Source organism: Pithys albifrons, chromosome Z, assembly GCF_047495875.1.
Source record: "Pithys albifrons albifrons isolate INPA30051 chromosome Z, PitAlb_v1, whole genome shotgun sequence".
NCBI classification, from domain to species: domain Eukaryota; kingdom Metazoa; phylum Chordata; class Aves; order Passeriformes; family Thamnophilidae; genus Pithys; species Pithys albifrons.
In genome coordinates, this window is record NC_092497.1 from 31,260,534 (window position 1) to 31,277,572 (window position 17,039).

Consider the following 17,039-nt stretch of genomic DNA (forward strand, 5'->3'; position numbering starts at 1 on the left):
ATCAAGACCTTTTCTGTCTCACATACTGCCCTTCCAGTCAGCAGGCTGGGTGCACACAAAGAAGTGGGAGGGGACACAGCCAGGACAGTTGAACCATAACATCACGCTGATCAATAAAAAGCTGGAGAAGAAGAAACAGGGGACATGCAAATTGATGGTGTTTGTCTTCCCAAGGTGTGCTTTCATGGAGATGGCTGCTTATCTGCAATTCCTTATTTTTCTTTGCTTGTGCGCACAGCTTTTCCTGTTCTTATAAAACTGCCTTTATCTCAACCCACAAGTTTTCCCATTTTTACCCTCTAGTTCACTCCCCAATCCCACTGTGTGGAGAGTGAGATGAGTGGCTGGGGGAAGGACTTTGCTGCCTAATTTGGCTAATCCACAACAACACATAATAAAATACTTTCTTAAATATGCAGAATACCAATCATTAGGTGCACAGATAACACTACTTCTGTTGATGTAGATGGGTAGTTATTTAATGAATTAGGCCATCAACTCTGGGGACATAAAAAGTGATCTTGCAATGAAGGCAGGAGAATGCTGTCCAGAGAATTGCGTTAAGGAATTTCCAGGTGACTATTACCCAACTCCTAAAAAATAAAATGCTTTCAGATAACCTGGTTTTGTGCATTTCTCATTTTCTGGGCATTCAGCCCAACTGATTTCCTTCAATGTTCAGAGCTATGGACCACTGGATTCCTGCTTTAAGAACTCTGAAGAACTTTCCCTAGCTTTCCCAATCTCAGCACCCAAGATGAATGTACAATGAAGAGTAGGACATTCATTTCAAGTTGCCTTCACCTCTAAAAGATCAAAGAGAATCCTTCATAAACAGAAGATACTATGGAAAATTCAAGGAATTAATGTTTATAGAGAACTAACACCCTGCAATTGAAGCCTCAGGAAAAGCCCATGCAACATGTAATAATGCAATATTCCGTGGACAACTTACTTTCCATTAGCACATGGTGTCATACCTGAGCTGATGAGGACAGAAAGAAAAGCTGAAGCAATGGAGTTATTTGGAAAACAGTTGTGTGAATAGCTCTTTAATTACAGAATCAGATTTTCCTGTCAGTGTACATTACAAGGATAAGTCACAAGGACTTAGTATAATACTATTTTATAAACTAACTGAAATTTCCCTGTGATAGTTTATAAAAACCCCCTTGTTTTGGATGAGATGAAGATGGCTGTGTTAGACTGTTGGTTTTAACAGGATTTTGTCTTGAAAGATGGGAGTGAAGACTGACTCTCAATAGTATCATCTCTGTACATCTTAAGCAGTTACAGGACAAAGGTAGAATTTTTACTCATTTTTTAATGTTGTCTTCTGTTAAGCAACCCTGTGAGTCAGATGGGAGAGAAAAATGCCTCTGAACACAGAAAAACTCGAAGACTATTAAAAGAGTCTTCTCTTAGGAGACACACGGAAGTAACTTCACAGAGAGCCACAAAAGAAGAGAGACAGAGAGGGATGGAGAGAGACGGAGAGAGATGGAGACTGGAAAACTCTAGGGAAATGGTTTCTGCTTAGGCTACCATGTAAAGCTGCTAAAAAACCATAGGCCTAGTACTTTAAAAATACTGTTGCTCCCCGCTTCGCTCTTCAGTAACACTGCAACTTTCAGAAGGACTGTCTGCCATTAACTGAAGACTCCTGAAATGAACACATATGAATCAGCTGAAAATGCAGTGAACCCAGGTCTATAGCGGAGGTCCTTATGCACAGCAAGGTATTTCTGATTCTACTTCAGAATCCATGCTGAGTAGGTGCACAAAAAGAGATGAAAGAAAAGTAGAGGTGCACTTAGCTTTCTGCACCACAACTGTTTCCTCCAACGCCTTTTAGAATGTGAACATGCGAGGAAGTATCACCATGCACTTGACTACTCCACCTCTAATGCGGATAACTGTGTATGTCTATATGTATATGTATGGCTTGGCTTCACGAATGAAGATTTGGGTGTGCCCTTCCAGCCTGTGCAGTGGATTTTTCAGTTAAGGCGCAGTGTGCGCAGAACCGGCCCCACCCTTTAACTCCTGAGGTTCATCTGCCACGACCGAGCGAGCTTCGACAGTGACAGTGAAGTCCTCAGGACTAGAACCTACAGCACTTGGTATTCCCAGGAGGTCTTCGATCCAAGAACTAACCGGGGCTGACCCTGCTGAGCTTCTGAGATCTGACGCACAAAAATATACAAAACAGAGGGATCCTCTGAGAAGAGCACTCGGGGCTACTGAGGACATCGGTACATGATCTGGATACCTATTTCAGAATCAGTCTAAAGTATTCCTAATTCCCATAGTATACATATCTCTTCTTTGCAGCAATGTCTGCCTCAAAAAATCCACCTTATAGCTCTGCCCACAGCTTTCCTTGCTGTAGAACACCTGCTTCCTCAACTTTTATAATTTCTCCCAGCTTTACTAACTTAGTATCTCAGGTGTCTTTACCCTCTGCCTGAGAGGCAGAACCTGCTATCTGGCCAGCTGAACTAAGCACTGCTTCAGTTCAACTATCTGACTAGAAAAGCAAATAGCCTTGAGAGACACACACAGTTCACAGATCTGCTTCTGCTGCATCATCATAAAGCAGTACATATACTCTTTATTTGAGCTCAATATTTAAATAAACTTGGTATTAAAATTCTGACTGCATCACACTTGCATTTTTTTCTTCACATAAGTAGATATTTTATTTTCTCTTACAAAACAATAAAAAGGACAAAGATAAAAAGCAATGCAAGTAAATTTCATTTTCCTTACTGGTTCAGCTTTAAAAACTGAAAATCCAGTATTTATACAAAAATAATTCAAGTGCCTGCCAGTAATTGTAATCACACTTTCTTCACACAGTTTTGCAACTGTCTAATTTACAACCTTGCTACCTCTGCCCAGAGTCATGAGTACAAAGCAGTTCTAACCACAGAATCACAGAGCAGTCTAGGCTGGAAAAGATCTCTGGAAACTATTGGGTCTCCAACCTTGCCCTGGACTTTATTTCATTACTTTTTAAGAGGGCCTTATATCAGGAAAGCTAAGGTGCTGCAAAGATGAGCCATCAATATTTTCAGTGAGGGAGATTCCACCATGCTTTCCTGAGGAACTTACTCCAATGTTTAGTTCCTTTTACTAATACCAAAATGAAACTTCTCTCACTACACATCCCTCTGAACAGAATACAAGTTCTTCACAACTACCTTCTAGGTATTGGATAATTGATGAAATCTCTCCAAGCCTTCTCTCCTTTGAGATGCATGAGCATGTCCAAAGAAAGGCAACGAAGTTGGTGAAGGGTCTGGAGCATAAGTCTTGAGAATCCCCTGGGGGAGCTGAGGGTGTCTAGCCTAAAGAAAAGAAGGCTTTGAGGGGGGATTTTCTAGCTTTCTATAGCAAGGTGGGGGGTTGGTCTTTTCTCCCAAACATGAGAAAAGAGCCTCAGGTTACAGAAAGGGAGGTTTACATTGGATATTAGAAAAATTTCCTCACTGAAAAGGTTGAAATGCTTATTGGAATAGGTTGCTCGAGGCAGTGTTGGAACCTCCATCCCTGGAGGTATTTAAAGGATGTGTGGAAGTGGCACTTAGGAAAATGGTTTAGTGGTAGACTTGGTAGTGCTGGGATAACACTTGAACTTTATTATCTTAAGAGGTCTTTTCCAACCTAAACCATTCTATGATTCCAATACAAACTTCCCTGAACCTTTCTCCAAATATTGAATTCTCTAACATGACAATCATCCTTCTAACATACAAATCATCCTAGCGGCCACCTGCAGTACCTCCAATTTTTCAATAGCTCTCTTGAAATCAGGGGACAAACCAGACACAGGATCTTGCATATTCTCTTACCAATACAAGAAAGGACTCAGTTCACTTTCACTGCCACAAGGGCACAGTGCTGGCACTGTTCAGCTTGCCATTCAACAGCATTGCCAGCTTCTTTTTAGCAGAACTACATGCCAGTCAGCCACAGCCCAGTCTGCGCTGCTGTTTGGGAATGATGCCATTGCCAGTACCAAACTTCACACGTATCTGTTAAGCCTTAGGCACTTCTTCCTGGCCTAGTCTTCCACCCTACATGACAGATTACCACTGTGCATAAATACAGATGATAATTACAACAACGAATCTGGTAGTTTAATTTGCACCTGTGATTTGAACTTCAGAAGAAAAAACTCTGTGGAGGAACTGTTCTGTTTTTATTCTCAAGTCTTTTGCCCTATGGACTCAGAGCTTTTATGTGCCATGCTATTAAGAAAAGTCCTTGAAAAAATTAATTTCTACCTGTTTCATGAACTACTTCAATGAGGTTGAACAGATGTATCTATGGGGTTGGTTTAGCCTCATCCTGAACACTCTGTCCTAGCACTCTGTCCGACCAGTTTGAGGGAAACCCTAAGGAGGAAAACTGTCTTAAATTTTTGTAGGTGCAGAATGTGTGATTTAACAGAGATCAGCCAAGTAACACTAAACTCAAAGGTCCAGAAAAAACAAGAGGAGCAGGAGGAGGAGGCTGGAGATGCAACCTAGTTTAACAACAAATAACCCTCACTATAAATTCCTGATTTTTCCTTGGAAGGTTCACCGTTTCAGGGCACACAGGCTCACAAACTCAGAATGATGTCCACTTAAACAGAGGCCTTTTATTTCCTTCAGTTACCAACCTCTAAGACCACTAAATATAGCACTTCTTAACCATAGCACTTCTTACAGAAAGGCATCCACAGCAAAATTCAAATTATCAAGTGATAAAGAGTCCACTAGTTACCGTGATAGCCTGGAAGGCTAGTCACTGTCCTTTGTACTTTATGTCCAGCTTTATTACTTTGGCTTCAGGCTTCAGTCACTAGTTTCTAATTATTACTACACCTTTGTCTGTTAAGTTTTGTCCCTATTTTTCCTTTATGCAGATACCACAGTAAAGTACTGTCTCTTTCTTCTGGTAAACAAGCTTAACAGAGTCTCTTTCTAGGAAATTTTGATTCTAACCCAAAGTTAAATTCTTCCAGTTTCTCTGTTTCATTTGATTTTCAAAATCCCCACTGATAGCATTATGCAAGTCAAATTCCACAGGACAGACACTGCTGGAGTACCAACTTCTCAGGAAGTTTCCCATTTTTTCCCTGATTTCTTGTTTCAATACTGAAAACTGATCTGCTTTTACAATTTAAACTATAGATCTAACATGCCAAATAACTGGACAACATCAAATAAATTCTTTATTATTTATCATTTTATTAATGTTGAGTTTAAACAAAGTGTAACTAGTAATGATTTGACACTACTGCTCAAGATTGCTCCTAAGACATATTTATTGAAGAGTATAATTCCTAAAAACTGTTACCTAAAACATTTTCAGAAAGGTATTACATGCCTCATGACATGGCTATTTTACTGATACTAAACACTCATGAGGTCTGAATTAGACTTATTTTAAAGTATTGCCTTTATAAAATTTTATATCTTTTATATACCAAAGCAATAACTGTAATGAAGCAAACTCCATCAAATTATTCAATCATTTAATTTTATTCACAGAATTAGGATCCTCTTATTTTGTGACAGTCAGCTAGACCACTTGGTATTGTCATTTGAATCACGCCTTTGTACTGACACATCCTCAGCACTTTTCTCATTTGCTAGAATTTGCTTATCATTCCAAATATTACTTAAAATGAGTAACAAAGGACTTCCCTTAAGGTCAATTTTATCATTCTTTGCGCTAATCACTCTTAGAAATAAGGATTAACCATTAAGTCACAGGAACCAGTGGACTCTTCATACATCTTTCACACTGTTAGTACGTGCCGTTTTGGAAAGACTGTTGCTGTTAAAAACAACTTACTGACTTTATGAATAGAGTGGTAGCTAAAAAAAGTAACAGCTGCAACAGAGCTTATAGATAAATGAGCTGTAATTACAGGAAAAAGGTACACCATCCATTGAATTATTTTACCTCCATGTCACCTTATGATCAAATTGCTAACATCTAGTCATAAAAAGTCATGTAAACAATACATGTGTGCTAGGGGCTGTCTATGTTAAAATTCTTACTTTATGTCAACCTCTACAGCAGCTCATCATATTGCTTCCCAAGACAAAAATATAAACAAGAAAAGCAGGGATACATTATACAGCATACTGCATGAGAAAAACAGAAACAAGCACCAGCCCCACTTGAGCATAACTCACCTTATAGGCAGTACAATTCCTCACACAACTGACAATTTTCAACAAAATACACACAGAAATAGCAGCACTTTGAAAGTATTATTGTGTAAACAAGAACTCTTTGCCTTTGCAATTAAATGAATGTTTTACCGAGCCTCACATGGTCACATTAGCAGTATACACATAGGACAAAATGAATCTGCAAAGAAAAGCACTAAATCAACTACCAAGAACAGTTACAGCAAGCAAAAAAATGTTGCAAGCATTTGCATAATAATGTCCTTTACGTTTTAACTTACTCCCAGATGAAAGCAGAAGAAACATCTCAGCTATAGCAGCTTAAAGATGTGACATAGTATGAAGAAGTAAAAACCTTTTGTTCTAAATTCCTTGTGCCGGAAAGAGAGCAAAAAGGAACAGAAAAATACTTAGATAAACCAAAACTTTCAGACTCACCATGTTTTGTTACTAAATTCTACTCCACAAATGAAGGGAAAAAGCAGATGGAAAGTAATTTTTTAAAAATTGAAACAACCAGCAACAAAAATTCCAAACTTTGTTAGTAAAAGATCAGCAATGCAAGAAAAAATAGATGCTTACCTGATGCAAAAGTTTAGCAGATTGTACAAATTTTGAAGGTGACACAAAAAAAATCTGACAAAGATCCAAAAAAAAAAAAAGAATAGGAAAATGACAGGAGATAGAACACTGTCCTTGGAGAGAATCAAAACTAAAAGAACCCAAAACCTTAAGCAGCATGAACTGACCATGGAAAGTTACTCGAAATTAGGATACAAGTGCTTTAAAACCAAGCCCACTGTAGCAGAGAAATACTACTTTTAAATTTCTGGTAAAATGTGTTTTAACCAGCTGGGTGTTTAACCACTATGAGCATAGGGTATGAACTAAACAGAAAACAACAACCAAATTAAAGTGATAACTAACTCAGCCTCAAAATTCTCATCAGTCTTGTAAGAATCAGGTGAAGCAAATATCTCCATTCCAATAAAAACACCTTTTCTGTTACTGTCTCTGAAATGTCACTAAATGAAATTAATATTATTTCAAGCTAATATAGTTTGGAACCGGAAAAATCCAGAATTTAGAAAAAAGTTCTTTTTCCAGACTACATATGTCATGTTGCTAAAATGTTTAAAATGAGACCTAAAGAAACAAATTAGTGAAGAAGATCCTTTCAACTACATCCTGGGCTGCTTAAGGAAAGGTATTGCCTGCAGGTTGGAGGACATGATCGTCTTCTCTGCACTGGTGAAACACATCTGAAATACTGCAGCAGTTACAGACTCCCCAGTATTGCCCAGACACATACATACTTTAGCAAGACCTGTAAAGAGTTGCAAAGACATCTAAGGCCCTGGAGCATCTGACATCTGAGCAGAGGCTGAGAGAGCTGGGACTATTCAGCGCGGAGAAGACTTAGGGTGCAGTGGTTGGAATCTCAGCACTATCTACTACATGCCTAAGGGGAAAAAAACCCACTGATTCAGTCTTCTCATTTCTGTCCAGTGAGAAGGCACCATACAATGGGCACAAACTGGAGATCTGAACAGAAGGGGAAACTTCTAAGGGTGTCAAACACTGGAAGAGGTCCCAGAGACGATAAAGAGTCTCTGTACTTGGAGATACCCAAAACTTACTGAACATTGCCACAAAGTGATCTGCTCTAGGTAATACTGAGGACTGGGGTTGGACTATTTCCAGAGGTCCCTGGAACCACCCCACCATTCTGTAAAGAGAAGAAAAATCAAAAGTGCATAACCAAGGAAAACGCACAAAGTGTGTGTGTGTATTTACATATTAGTTACCTCCCACAATAGCAATGAACAGCTTATAACAAAAGATGTGAGGAATCATGATGAACCATGTGCAGTAGAGCAAGAATTAAGAGTTTGTGATCTCAGGGGTTTCAATTTTATGTTCTTAGGAATTCCCTTCTGGTTCAATTTGCATGAAACAGCCAAAATTTATCATCACGAAACTGTCAAAACCATCGGGGCCACAGCCATGAGAAATCTGTGAAAGCTGACAGCACGTGATATTACTCATTCTATTGACATCACTCAAAATTTTAAGCATACTAAAACACATTCAGGCTGGTTAAAAGCACTCTGCAGATGAATAATTTTTAATGTTTTCATACATGATAGCATACACTTCATATGCATGCCTTTCTTACCCAAAGACACAATACTAAAACAACACTCAGCCCACAGGTAACAGAAAATATCAAAAGTAAGACTGCCTGCACAAGTGCCTACGCAGCTTGTTTTGGTAACGCCTTTCAGTGGACCTCCAAAAATACACATGGATCTGTATTTTCCCTTATACACAGTCCTATGATGTTTCTGTGTTTTGGATAAGAAACAAGATAGTTGGTAAAGTCTACTTTTAAGTCAGGTATCAATTTCAGTTTCAGTGTCTAAGAACATCTTACTTGTCAAATTTTGAAAATGTTCAACAGTGGTGATTCCCAAATTTCTCTGGGCCCCACTACTATGTTTGAACACCCCCAGTAGGTATTTTGGGGATAGATCTACCGTAATTTCTTACAAAGTAAAACATATACTATACTGCTATTTAACAGCAGATAAATGCAATGTAGAACAAAGAAAAAATACTACAGTATCTATATCATGCTTCTTTTCTGAAAGCTAGATAGCTTTACATGCCCATGCATGTTCACCTTTCTTGTATTCCTGTTAGTAGCAAACTAAAGATCACGATTCTCTGAAATTTTCTGAACTATGTTCTTAAAAAATTGTTTCCTCTGGATACTCCTTGGTAGTCAGCAATAGGAGCTTCTCAAAAAGGAATGTGCTACTAGCTTTGAAAAATTCAGAGTCTGTCGGAAACAAATCAGGTAATAGTTTTATCTCAGCATATTTCCATTCCTCCCCTCCTCCTTCAACCAACTACCTCATACAGGCAAAAATTTAAGCTTCTGGTTATTTTGGTGTAGTCCTCTCAGTTATTCCTTAGGAAGTTGTCCTAATTTTTATGACTACGTAAACACTCACCAAAAAGATAAGGAAAATGTAACTAACAGAATAAAGAATGAAAAGAACAATTTAAAAACCCTTTAATTGCCACAAGAATTATTCTGGGAAAACATTGAAGAACTTAAAGCTCTCCTGCAGTACATTCAACCTATGTGATATTAGTGAAGTTGGTGGGATGATTCACATGAAGGTAATGCTAGAATTCAAGCAATATAACCTATTTAGAAAAAGCAACAATGGAGAAACAATGGAGAACAAATGGTACCGTGTGCCAAAAATGTCACTGTCTGTTTCTGAGTCACTGACAACAGAAAATCATGTCTTAATAAAGAAAGTACAAGTCAGGACACTAGCTGGGGTTTGCTACAGATAGGAAGTCTCACACAGCAAGGTGGTTACGCATCTACTGCTTCTTTTTGGAAATAAAGGTTTCATTATCACAGTGGACAAAACACCAAGTGAAATAACCTGGAGCTTTCACGTTGCCATTTATCAGAACATGCTCAAAGTTTCTAAAAATTGAGGACCATTTCTTATACTGAGAAATGTTAAATCCAAGCCAAGCGAAAGCTTATTCAACTTCATCCAGACAGATAACAAGTACCCCACTCTTTCATACAGAACAAATACAGAACAAAGACTATTCCTGCCCCCAGGTCTTACAATCAAAGCACATATTCCCAAACATATCTTTGCAAAACAACTTTAGCAGTCCCATCCCCTACCCATGCTATCCCTTCAGCTAACAGAACTGTCTGTAGTGATGCACTGTGAACCAGTTCAGGTAATCATACCTAAATTAAACCAAAACAAGGACCTGATTTGAGCTAACATTTCTTTCCTTTTCCTTTTCCTTCCTTCCTCCCTCCCTTCCTTCCTGCCCTTCTTTCCTTCCTTTTCTTCCTTCCTGCCCTTCCTTCTTTCCTGCCCTTCCGCATGCACTTTCTTCCTCCCTCCCTTCCTTTCTTCCCCCTCCTCACCCCTTTTTTTTAACTGTATACTTTTAACTTATCAGTTCTCATATCTGGTTCATTACCTGGTACAACTGAGGGGACAGAACAGGGATGCAGCTGCTGCCTGAAAACTTTAGCCTGATTCATCAACATGGCAAAGAAAGAAATATAGAAAAAGCAAAAGAAGGATTCAGGAAGTGATCATTGTGGTAGGAAACAATTTATGTTTCCAAATTTCAAACTTTGCTATTCCAAAATACAAACATTTAAAATGAAGTCTCAAGAAACTTCAAAAAAAATCTGATTTATTGATTAGCATGTATGAAGCATAAGTTTGCATTTACAGTAGCTTTGTTGATTTTGATGCCTGTGCCTGCTGAGATCTTTCTCTTTGTCTTGGAGGTTGGCAGCTGTTAATACATTCCTGCAACATGAGAATTATCAACATACAGATACACAACTCTCTTTTCATTCAGATTTTATTTCACAAGATTGAATCGTATGCATCAGAGGGAACACACTCTTTCAGTACAAGGACCATTACTCAAGACCAATACAGACTGGGTGCATGCACACACCTATTTATCCCTCATTCGTTAAATTGTAATAAAGCCTCTACATAATGGCTCTTTCCCTACTGAAACTTCTTGCTACTGTATTTCTCCTTTGAAAACACTTCTCTTTTTGACTGTGTTGCCTGTTTTTATTGAAATCTAGTCCACTTAATATCTTACTTCTTGAGATGGCTTTGTAATACACATGTTCTACAAGAGTAATGACATGTCCATTTGTTAGAAAAAAAGCTAGATGCTTCCCAGATTGGCTATATATTGTGCCTAAGACAAGAAGGAAGAACACAAAGCAAGAATATGCTTTAGTATCTTCTTCAGTTAAACAAGAAGACTAAGATTTGCATGTATTGTATGCTAATCATGCTGTGCAAAAATATGACAGCCACTCAAATGTGCATTCAAGCCTTTACAAAGCCTGGCTTGCAGAACTTGAAAAGAAACTACATTATTTGTTGGGTTTGGCCTTCAACACAATATTCAAGACAAATCAGAGAGCATCCAGCACACTGACAACATGATCAGCCAGAATTAGCTTGTTCACCTTCTCAAACAAGCAGTTATTACTCCAAAAACCAAGACACAGAAGTATAAAACAGCTCCAAATTACAATAAACCACATAACTCTCTTCATGCACCTAAAACAACACAAGAATGAGGTTCACTATGCCTGTGAGAAGAAATTGGAGAACGTATTTTTCCCATGTCCCAGGAGGAGTTTTCATCATTCATACTGAATAAAGCTGACATGGTGAAGAAAGCTCAGCCAGCAGAGTACATACACTGCAGCTGAAATGTCCAGAGAATTCAAAATAAGTATCTCTAAAGATTTAGTTGCAAATAGAAAATGGCAGCTTTATGAAGCCTGTAATTTACACAAATCCAGATTAGCTGTCCTGAGAAATTGTTCACAATTTCCAAAGCTATCTTCTTATTAAATTGCATATTTCTTGTCTATATTTTAGAAATGTCCAAGGGTACTTAAGAGTAAACAAGAATATTTTCAATACAGTCAAAAACACTTTTCAGTATGTCCCTCTCAAAAAAAAAAAAGCTTAAACTTTGATTTGAAATAGGCAGTAAACAGAAAACCTCCTTATTACCAACTGATAATTAATCACATAAAAAAATGTAAAAACTTAAACAATGACAAGCCTGACTTTAAATGCACATGCACCAAGAAACATAAACACTAACATTCAGTATTACTGGTGCTTCAGGTATGGACCTGCTTCCAGTCAACACTGGAACTGCCTAATTTGCAGTACAACTGACAATGTATACAGCTAATTCCTATTTTAACCATCATCTCTCTTTCTCATTTGCCTGCCTGAGTGTCCTGGTTCTGGCTGGTTTTGAGTAGTTGGTACAGTGTTGTGTTTTGGATACAGGATGAAAATAATGTTGATAACACACTGGTGTTAAGTAGTGCTCACTATTAAACCTAGAACTGTTCTGTGTCTGATGCTCTCCTAGTGAGGAGCTGCATAAAAAACATGTGGGAGGGAGCATGGTCAGGAAAACTGACCCAAACTGGCCTAGGGGGCACTCTATATCATAGAACATCATGTCCAGAATATAAACTGGGGGACCTACTCAAAAGAGGAGCCAATGGCTGTTCAAGGACAGGCTAGGTATTGGTAGCAAGTAGTAAGGAATTGTACTGTGCATCACTTGTCTGTCTTAAGTTTCATTTCTCTCCCTCTCTCTTCATTAAAATTATTATTATCATTAGTATTACTGTACTTTGCTTTCTTTAAATTACTAAGCTGTTCTTATCTCAACACACAAGTTGCATGTTTTTTTCTGATTCACTCCTTATCCTACTGAGGCAGGGGAAAGTGGAAGGGAGTGAGCAACCAGCTGCACGGTACTAAGTTGCCATCTGGGGTTAAACAATGACACTGAGAATAAACTCTGTCTGCAGAAAGACTTTCCTAAATTAACCACCACACTAAATATATTGTTTCAACTAATACTGTGGTTTCTGAGACAGTACTTACTTCACCAAAGTATTCAAAATCAATACCTAGAATACTCAAATTTTTATACAGCAGACTGGTCCCCTTCAATTTCTGCTGGCTAACAGGAACCTGAAAGAGCACCAAAACTACAGTAGCAGAAATGCCTAAAATTAGCCCCATAACCATGAAGAGTTTATCTTTCCCCTCTGCATACACACTCAATAGAATACAAACTGCAGTACCAGAAAAGTTCCATCAAGCTGGAGGTCAAGCAGGAGAGTCTAAGAGTAATAAAAGCATGAAGACCTCACTAAAGCCCAGAGCAGGACACCAGCCCTACCAGCAGTATCATTACTAATTAATTAATGGAGCAGACTGCTCAGGAAACCAGTAGAGAGGCTTTCACCATTGGCACATCAGGTACAAGGTGACTCAGACTGCAGAGCCCTGAAGTCCATATGACATAACACTTTCAGCCCTTCTCATAGGTTCTCCACGCCCCACTCCACTCCTACATCATTTCTTATAGAACTATTTGGGTTTTGAGGGAATTTAAATGTTCATCCAGTACAATGCCTCTGCCATGTATAGTGACACCCTCCACTACATCAGTTTGCCCAAAATAACATCCAGCCTGGGGGTGGGGCACTCTGAGTCAACTTGCTGTCACGTTTTAACACCCTCAGTGTAAAAAATTTTGTCCTAGTATCTAATGTAAACCTGCCTTCTTTCAGTTTAGAGCCATTACCCTTGTCTTATCACTACTACTAATAATGGCACTCATGCCAGTGAGTGAGTAGATGCAGTGAGAAAGGAGCATTTCATATCTCCAGTTCTGTATCAGCTGGATTACCTTCCTTACCTGGCTCACCATGCTGCCAGCCGATCTCACACATGGCCAGGAGGAACAGGGCAGGAAGCAGAGAGGAGTTCTACCCCTTCCAGCAACAGGGATCTAATATGAACAGGCTGTGAAACTGCACCTCAGGCACTTTTTTAAGAGTGGGTCTGTAGCTGAAAGGAAGTAAGTTGCGGTCTCAGTCTAATTCCTAGAAGCAGTCAGCCATAAAACAAAAATCATTAACAAATAAGTATTTGATGATGGAGCTGAGCAGAAAGGCAAGGACAATACAAAAGTGAACACTCCATCTTTTCACCTTCCAATAAAACTCAGTCATATTACAAGAACAGTGTTAAGCAATGCTGTGAGTAGTCAGACATTAAGTTTTCAAAATCCTCACTCCAGAGCCTTCCTCTCAAATATAAAACGCATTTTCTAACTACAGCACATAAACCACTGAACAATAACCATGAAGAACAACAACTTTAAACCTATTAAATTGTCCTTCCAGATTCCAGTCAGTGTGCATTTGTGAAACTGATCTACAGGCTAAGTAGATCTATGTACAATCACAGAAAAATGTCCTTCTAATGCACAAAAACAATTCATAGGGCAGCATTAAATTTTATAGGAGGATGTTTTAATGTCCACTCTGTTAAGCGCATTGTTTCAGTAAGCAAGTGGAAAAAAATTTTAAAAACATATCTATTCATTCTTTGTATGTATGCTTTACTTCAATGAAGTCCAGTAATCTATTGTAAATCTAAAAAAACTTCTCAGTCACAACACCACACTGTTCCCCAAAGGAACAGTGAGTCAAATTCAAAGTACCAGCAATGGAGTTGTATTCAGAACTTTTTCTATAGAGCCAGGAATGGGCAAAACCTCCAAAGTCAGTGCTCAGTCTTCAAGGGAAAAAAAATAAGGTTGTGAACTTAAAAGCAGAAAGATTAAAAGATAAATCCCCACTGAATAATTATAAGGAGAAGCTCTCCTGAACTGTTTGCTAACTAGAACATAAAAGGCAATTCAGTAAAGACCATGGTCAAGTCAACTTGCAGATTTAAATTTAGCCATAATTGGCTACAATCACTGAAAAAGCTGTCTCAAGAAAACAGACAAAATCTAGGCAGTGGCAAGAAAACTCCAACAACTAAAGGCATTTCACTATGGCAGACAGCACTCTGAGTGTGTGCTATGCTTCTGAAATGATGATGTCCTTGTCCACCTCCAGGTGCTCTGTACTCCTGGCTTGCTGCAAGTTTTCATCTTATTCCTATGCCTACCCACATCTGTTAACCTATTTCCCACAAAAAGTCAGGTCAACTTGAACACAATAAACACTACATCTCTCTTAACCCGCCATGTTTTGACAGAGGTGGGCTGGAGAGTGTCCTGAATAACAAAGGTGGCAGCATATCACACCTCCAGCAGACAGGCAGGCAGTAAGTATTGGCAGTGACTTCAGCCACAGAAACAGTCATCACCTGAAGGTTTTATCTGGAGCTTCCCACGCGAAGACTGGTACTCTTGCAAACAAAGAATGGTTTGGGTTTTTTTTGAAAGTACGTGTAGTAACATCTGAAACACTCAAAAGACCAGATCTGTCCAATTCCAAACCCAAGTGACCATACAAAGACATGCTTACTGTATTTTAACATCAATAGCACTCTGACACACCCCTAGCTCCTGAATATCTCTAATTGTTAAGATTTTAGTTTTCCTACACAAGACCTTTTTGACTTCTTCCTACATTTAACCAAAATGCTATAATACGGCTGCTTTGTCATTGGTACCATAGTATGTTGCCACACTCTTTACCCCACAGTCTCAATTAAGGATGCGAAGAAAATACAAGCAATTAGCAAAAGAACGTCACCTTTTTACTGTCCTACTGGTCTTTATGCTTCTTTGATGGCAAATATTGCCAACATCCCACTCTTCACTGTCACCGAATTACTGCAACATTAAGCTCAGACACCCAGTTAGCTGTCATTGCTGACAATTTTATAATAATTCTTTTGCAAAAGATGGTATTGTCCTGTGACCTGCTCATTCAAACTGACTACCTTAACCAAAAACTTCATGCAGAAACAGAGGAAGATACAGTCTGTGAAGACTTGACAAGCTGGCTTACATGGTTCCAAGCAGTTTGGGTCACAGAACACCACAGTTAAAAGTCAGCTACCTGGAAGAAAAGTAGCTTGTTCTCTCTCAAAAGAAAGCAACAATTCTTTAAAAAGCAAAGTAAGCAATTTTTGGAAAGGAACTACAGATGCCCAGCATCTCCTGTTTTAGAATTACCAATTTTGAGTTGTCATTGCCAAATCAAGTAAAATACCAATTCAAACTGGAAAATTATTTCCCTGCATCTGGATAACTCAGAAATTACAAATACTTCATGCATGTATTTTCAATATTTTAAAGCTGCCAGAATAACTACAAGTAACTTCAGTCCAAAAAGAAGCTTTCAATCCCACCCAATTAGGAAAGCAATTTTTTGAAATGAAAATTACCACTCAAGCCCAGCTATGTTATTAAGTCAGGAGAATTACTGTCAAGCAAGGACTTTTTGTCGTTTACGACTGTACTGGAAGTTTGTGGTTTGGTAAAAGAGAAAACTGACAAGTCTCGTTTAGCAAAAGCAGCTGACAGCACCAAAAACTGAAGCAACGACTGAGTATACATTACAAAGAACAAAAGCTTTATAGGTTATTTAGAATACTGGAAGTGGTAACAGTTATTCCCTGTTTCTGGTTCATGCGACACCCGTGACAGGACGAAGCAGCAGAGAAGGTGCCAACATGTGGAGCAGCCGCAGGGAGAGCGCGGTGATGGTCGGGGCCTTTGCGGCCTGTCCTGGGCGGTGACACTGCGGCCATATCCCGCTCCCGCAGTGCCACGGGCAGCCCGCTCCTGCTCACACCCGCTCCCGCGGAGCACGAGGGCGGCGTGGAGAGCGCTAGGGCCAGCCACGGGCAGCCGCCGCCAACCCGCTCAGGCCCTGACGACGCGCACACAAAAGGCCCGCGGGCGGGCGCGGCGTCTTCATCGCGGGTCAGGGCTGCGAGAGGCGGCTGCGCCGCAGTCCCGACTCGCTGCCCCCCGCCGATGGCGGGAAAGCTCCGCGGCCCCGCCGCGCCCCCCGCCTGGCGGCGCCCGCCCCGCGCCCCGAGCCGGCCGCGCGGCTCCGGACACACGTACCTGGCGCCCGTCGTGGGGGCGGGGCGCGCGCGCCGTCGTCACCGGGGAGCGCGCGCCGCTCCGGGCCCCGCTCCGTGCGTAGCACCGCCCACCTCCTGCTGGTTCCACTTCCGCGGTCCGCGCAGGGTTACGTCACGCCCGCGGCGCGCGGGGAGCCGGGAGCGCGCGCGCCGTTCCCGCGGAGGCGCTTGGGTAGCAGCGCGGGGGAAACAAAGGCTCGGGGGCCGGGCCGGGCCGGGCCGGGCCGGGCAGCGCAGGGCAGGCAGCGCATGGCAGGGCAGGGCCGGGCAGGTCAGGGCCAGGCAGGGT

General features: G+C 40.3%; 1 protein-coding gene across 7 annotated transcripts in view; it reads right to left on the reverse strand.

The window, feature by feature from the left end:
• Positions 1 to 16,820, reverse strand: part of ARB2A (ARB2 cotranscriptional regulator A) — a 304,397-nt gene extending 287,577 nt beyond the window's left edge. For 3 of the 7 annotated variants that reach the window (XM_071580201.1, XM_071580199.1, XM_071580202.1), the window contains exons 1-2: positions 15,014 to 15,086; positions 13,548 to 13,699 (exon numbers count right to left, since the gene is read on the reverse strand). In XM_071580201.1, coding sequence (XP_071436302.1) covers positions 13,548 to 13,581 — 34 coding nt within the window. In that variant the 5' untranslated portion in view covers positions 13,582 to 13,699; positions 15,014 to 15,086. Of the gene's footprint in view, positions 1 to 13,547; positions 13,700 to 15,013; positions 15,087 to 15,405; positions 15,482 to 16,730 lie in introns of those variants that run through there. The other 4 variants (XM_071580196.1, XM_071580197.1, XM_071580198.1 and 1 more) reach the window with 4 other exon arrangements.
• Between the last annotated feature and the right edge of the window lie 219 nt (positions 16,821 to 17,039).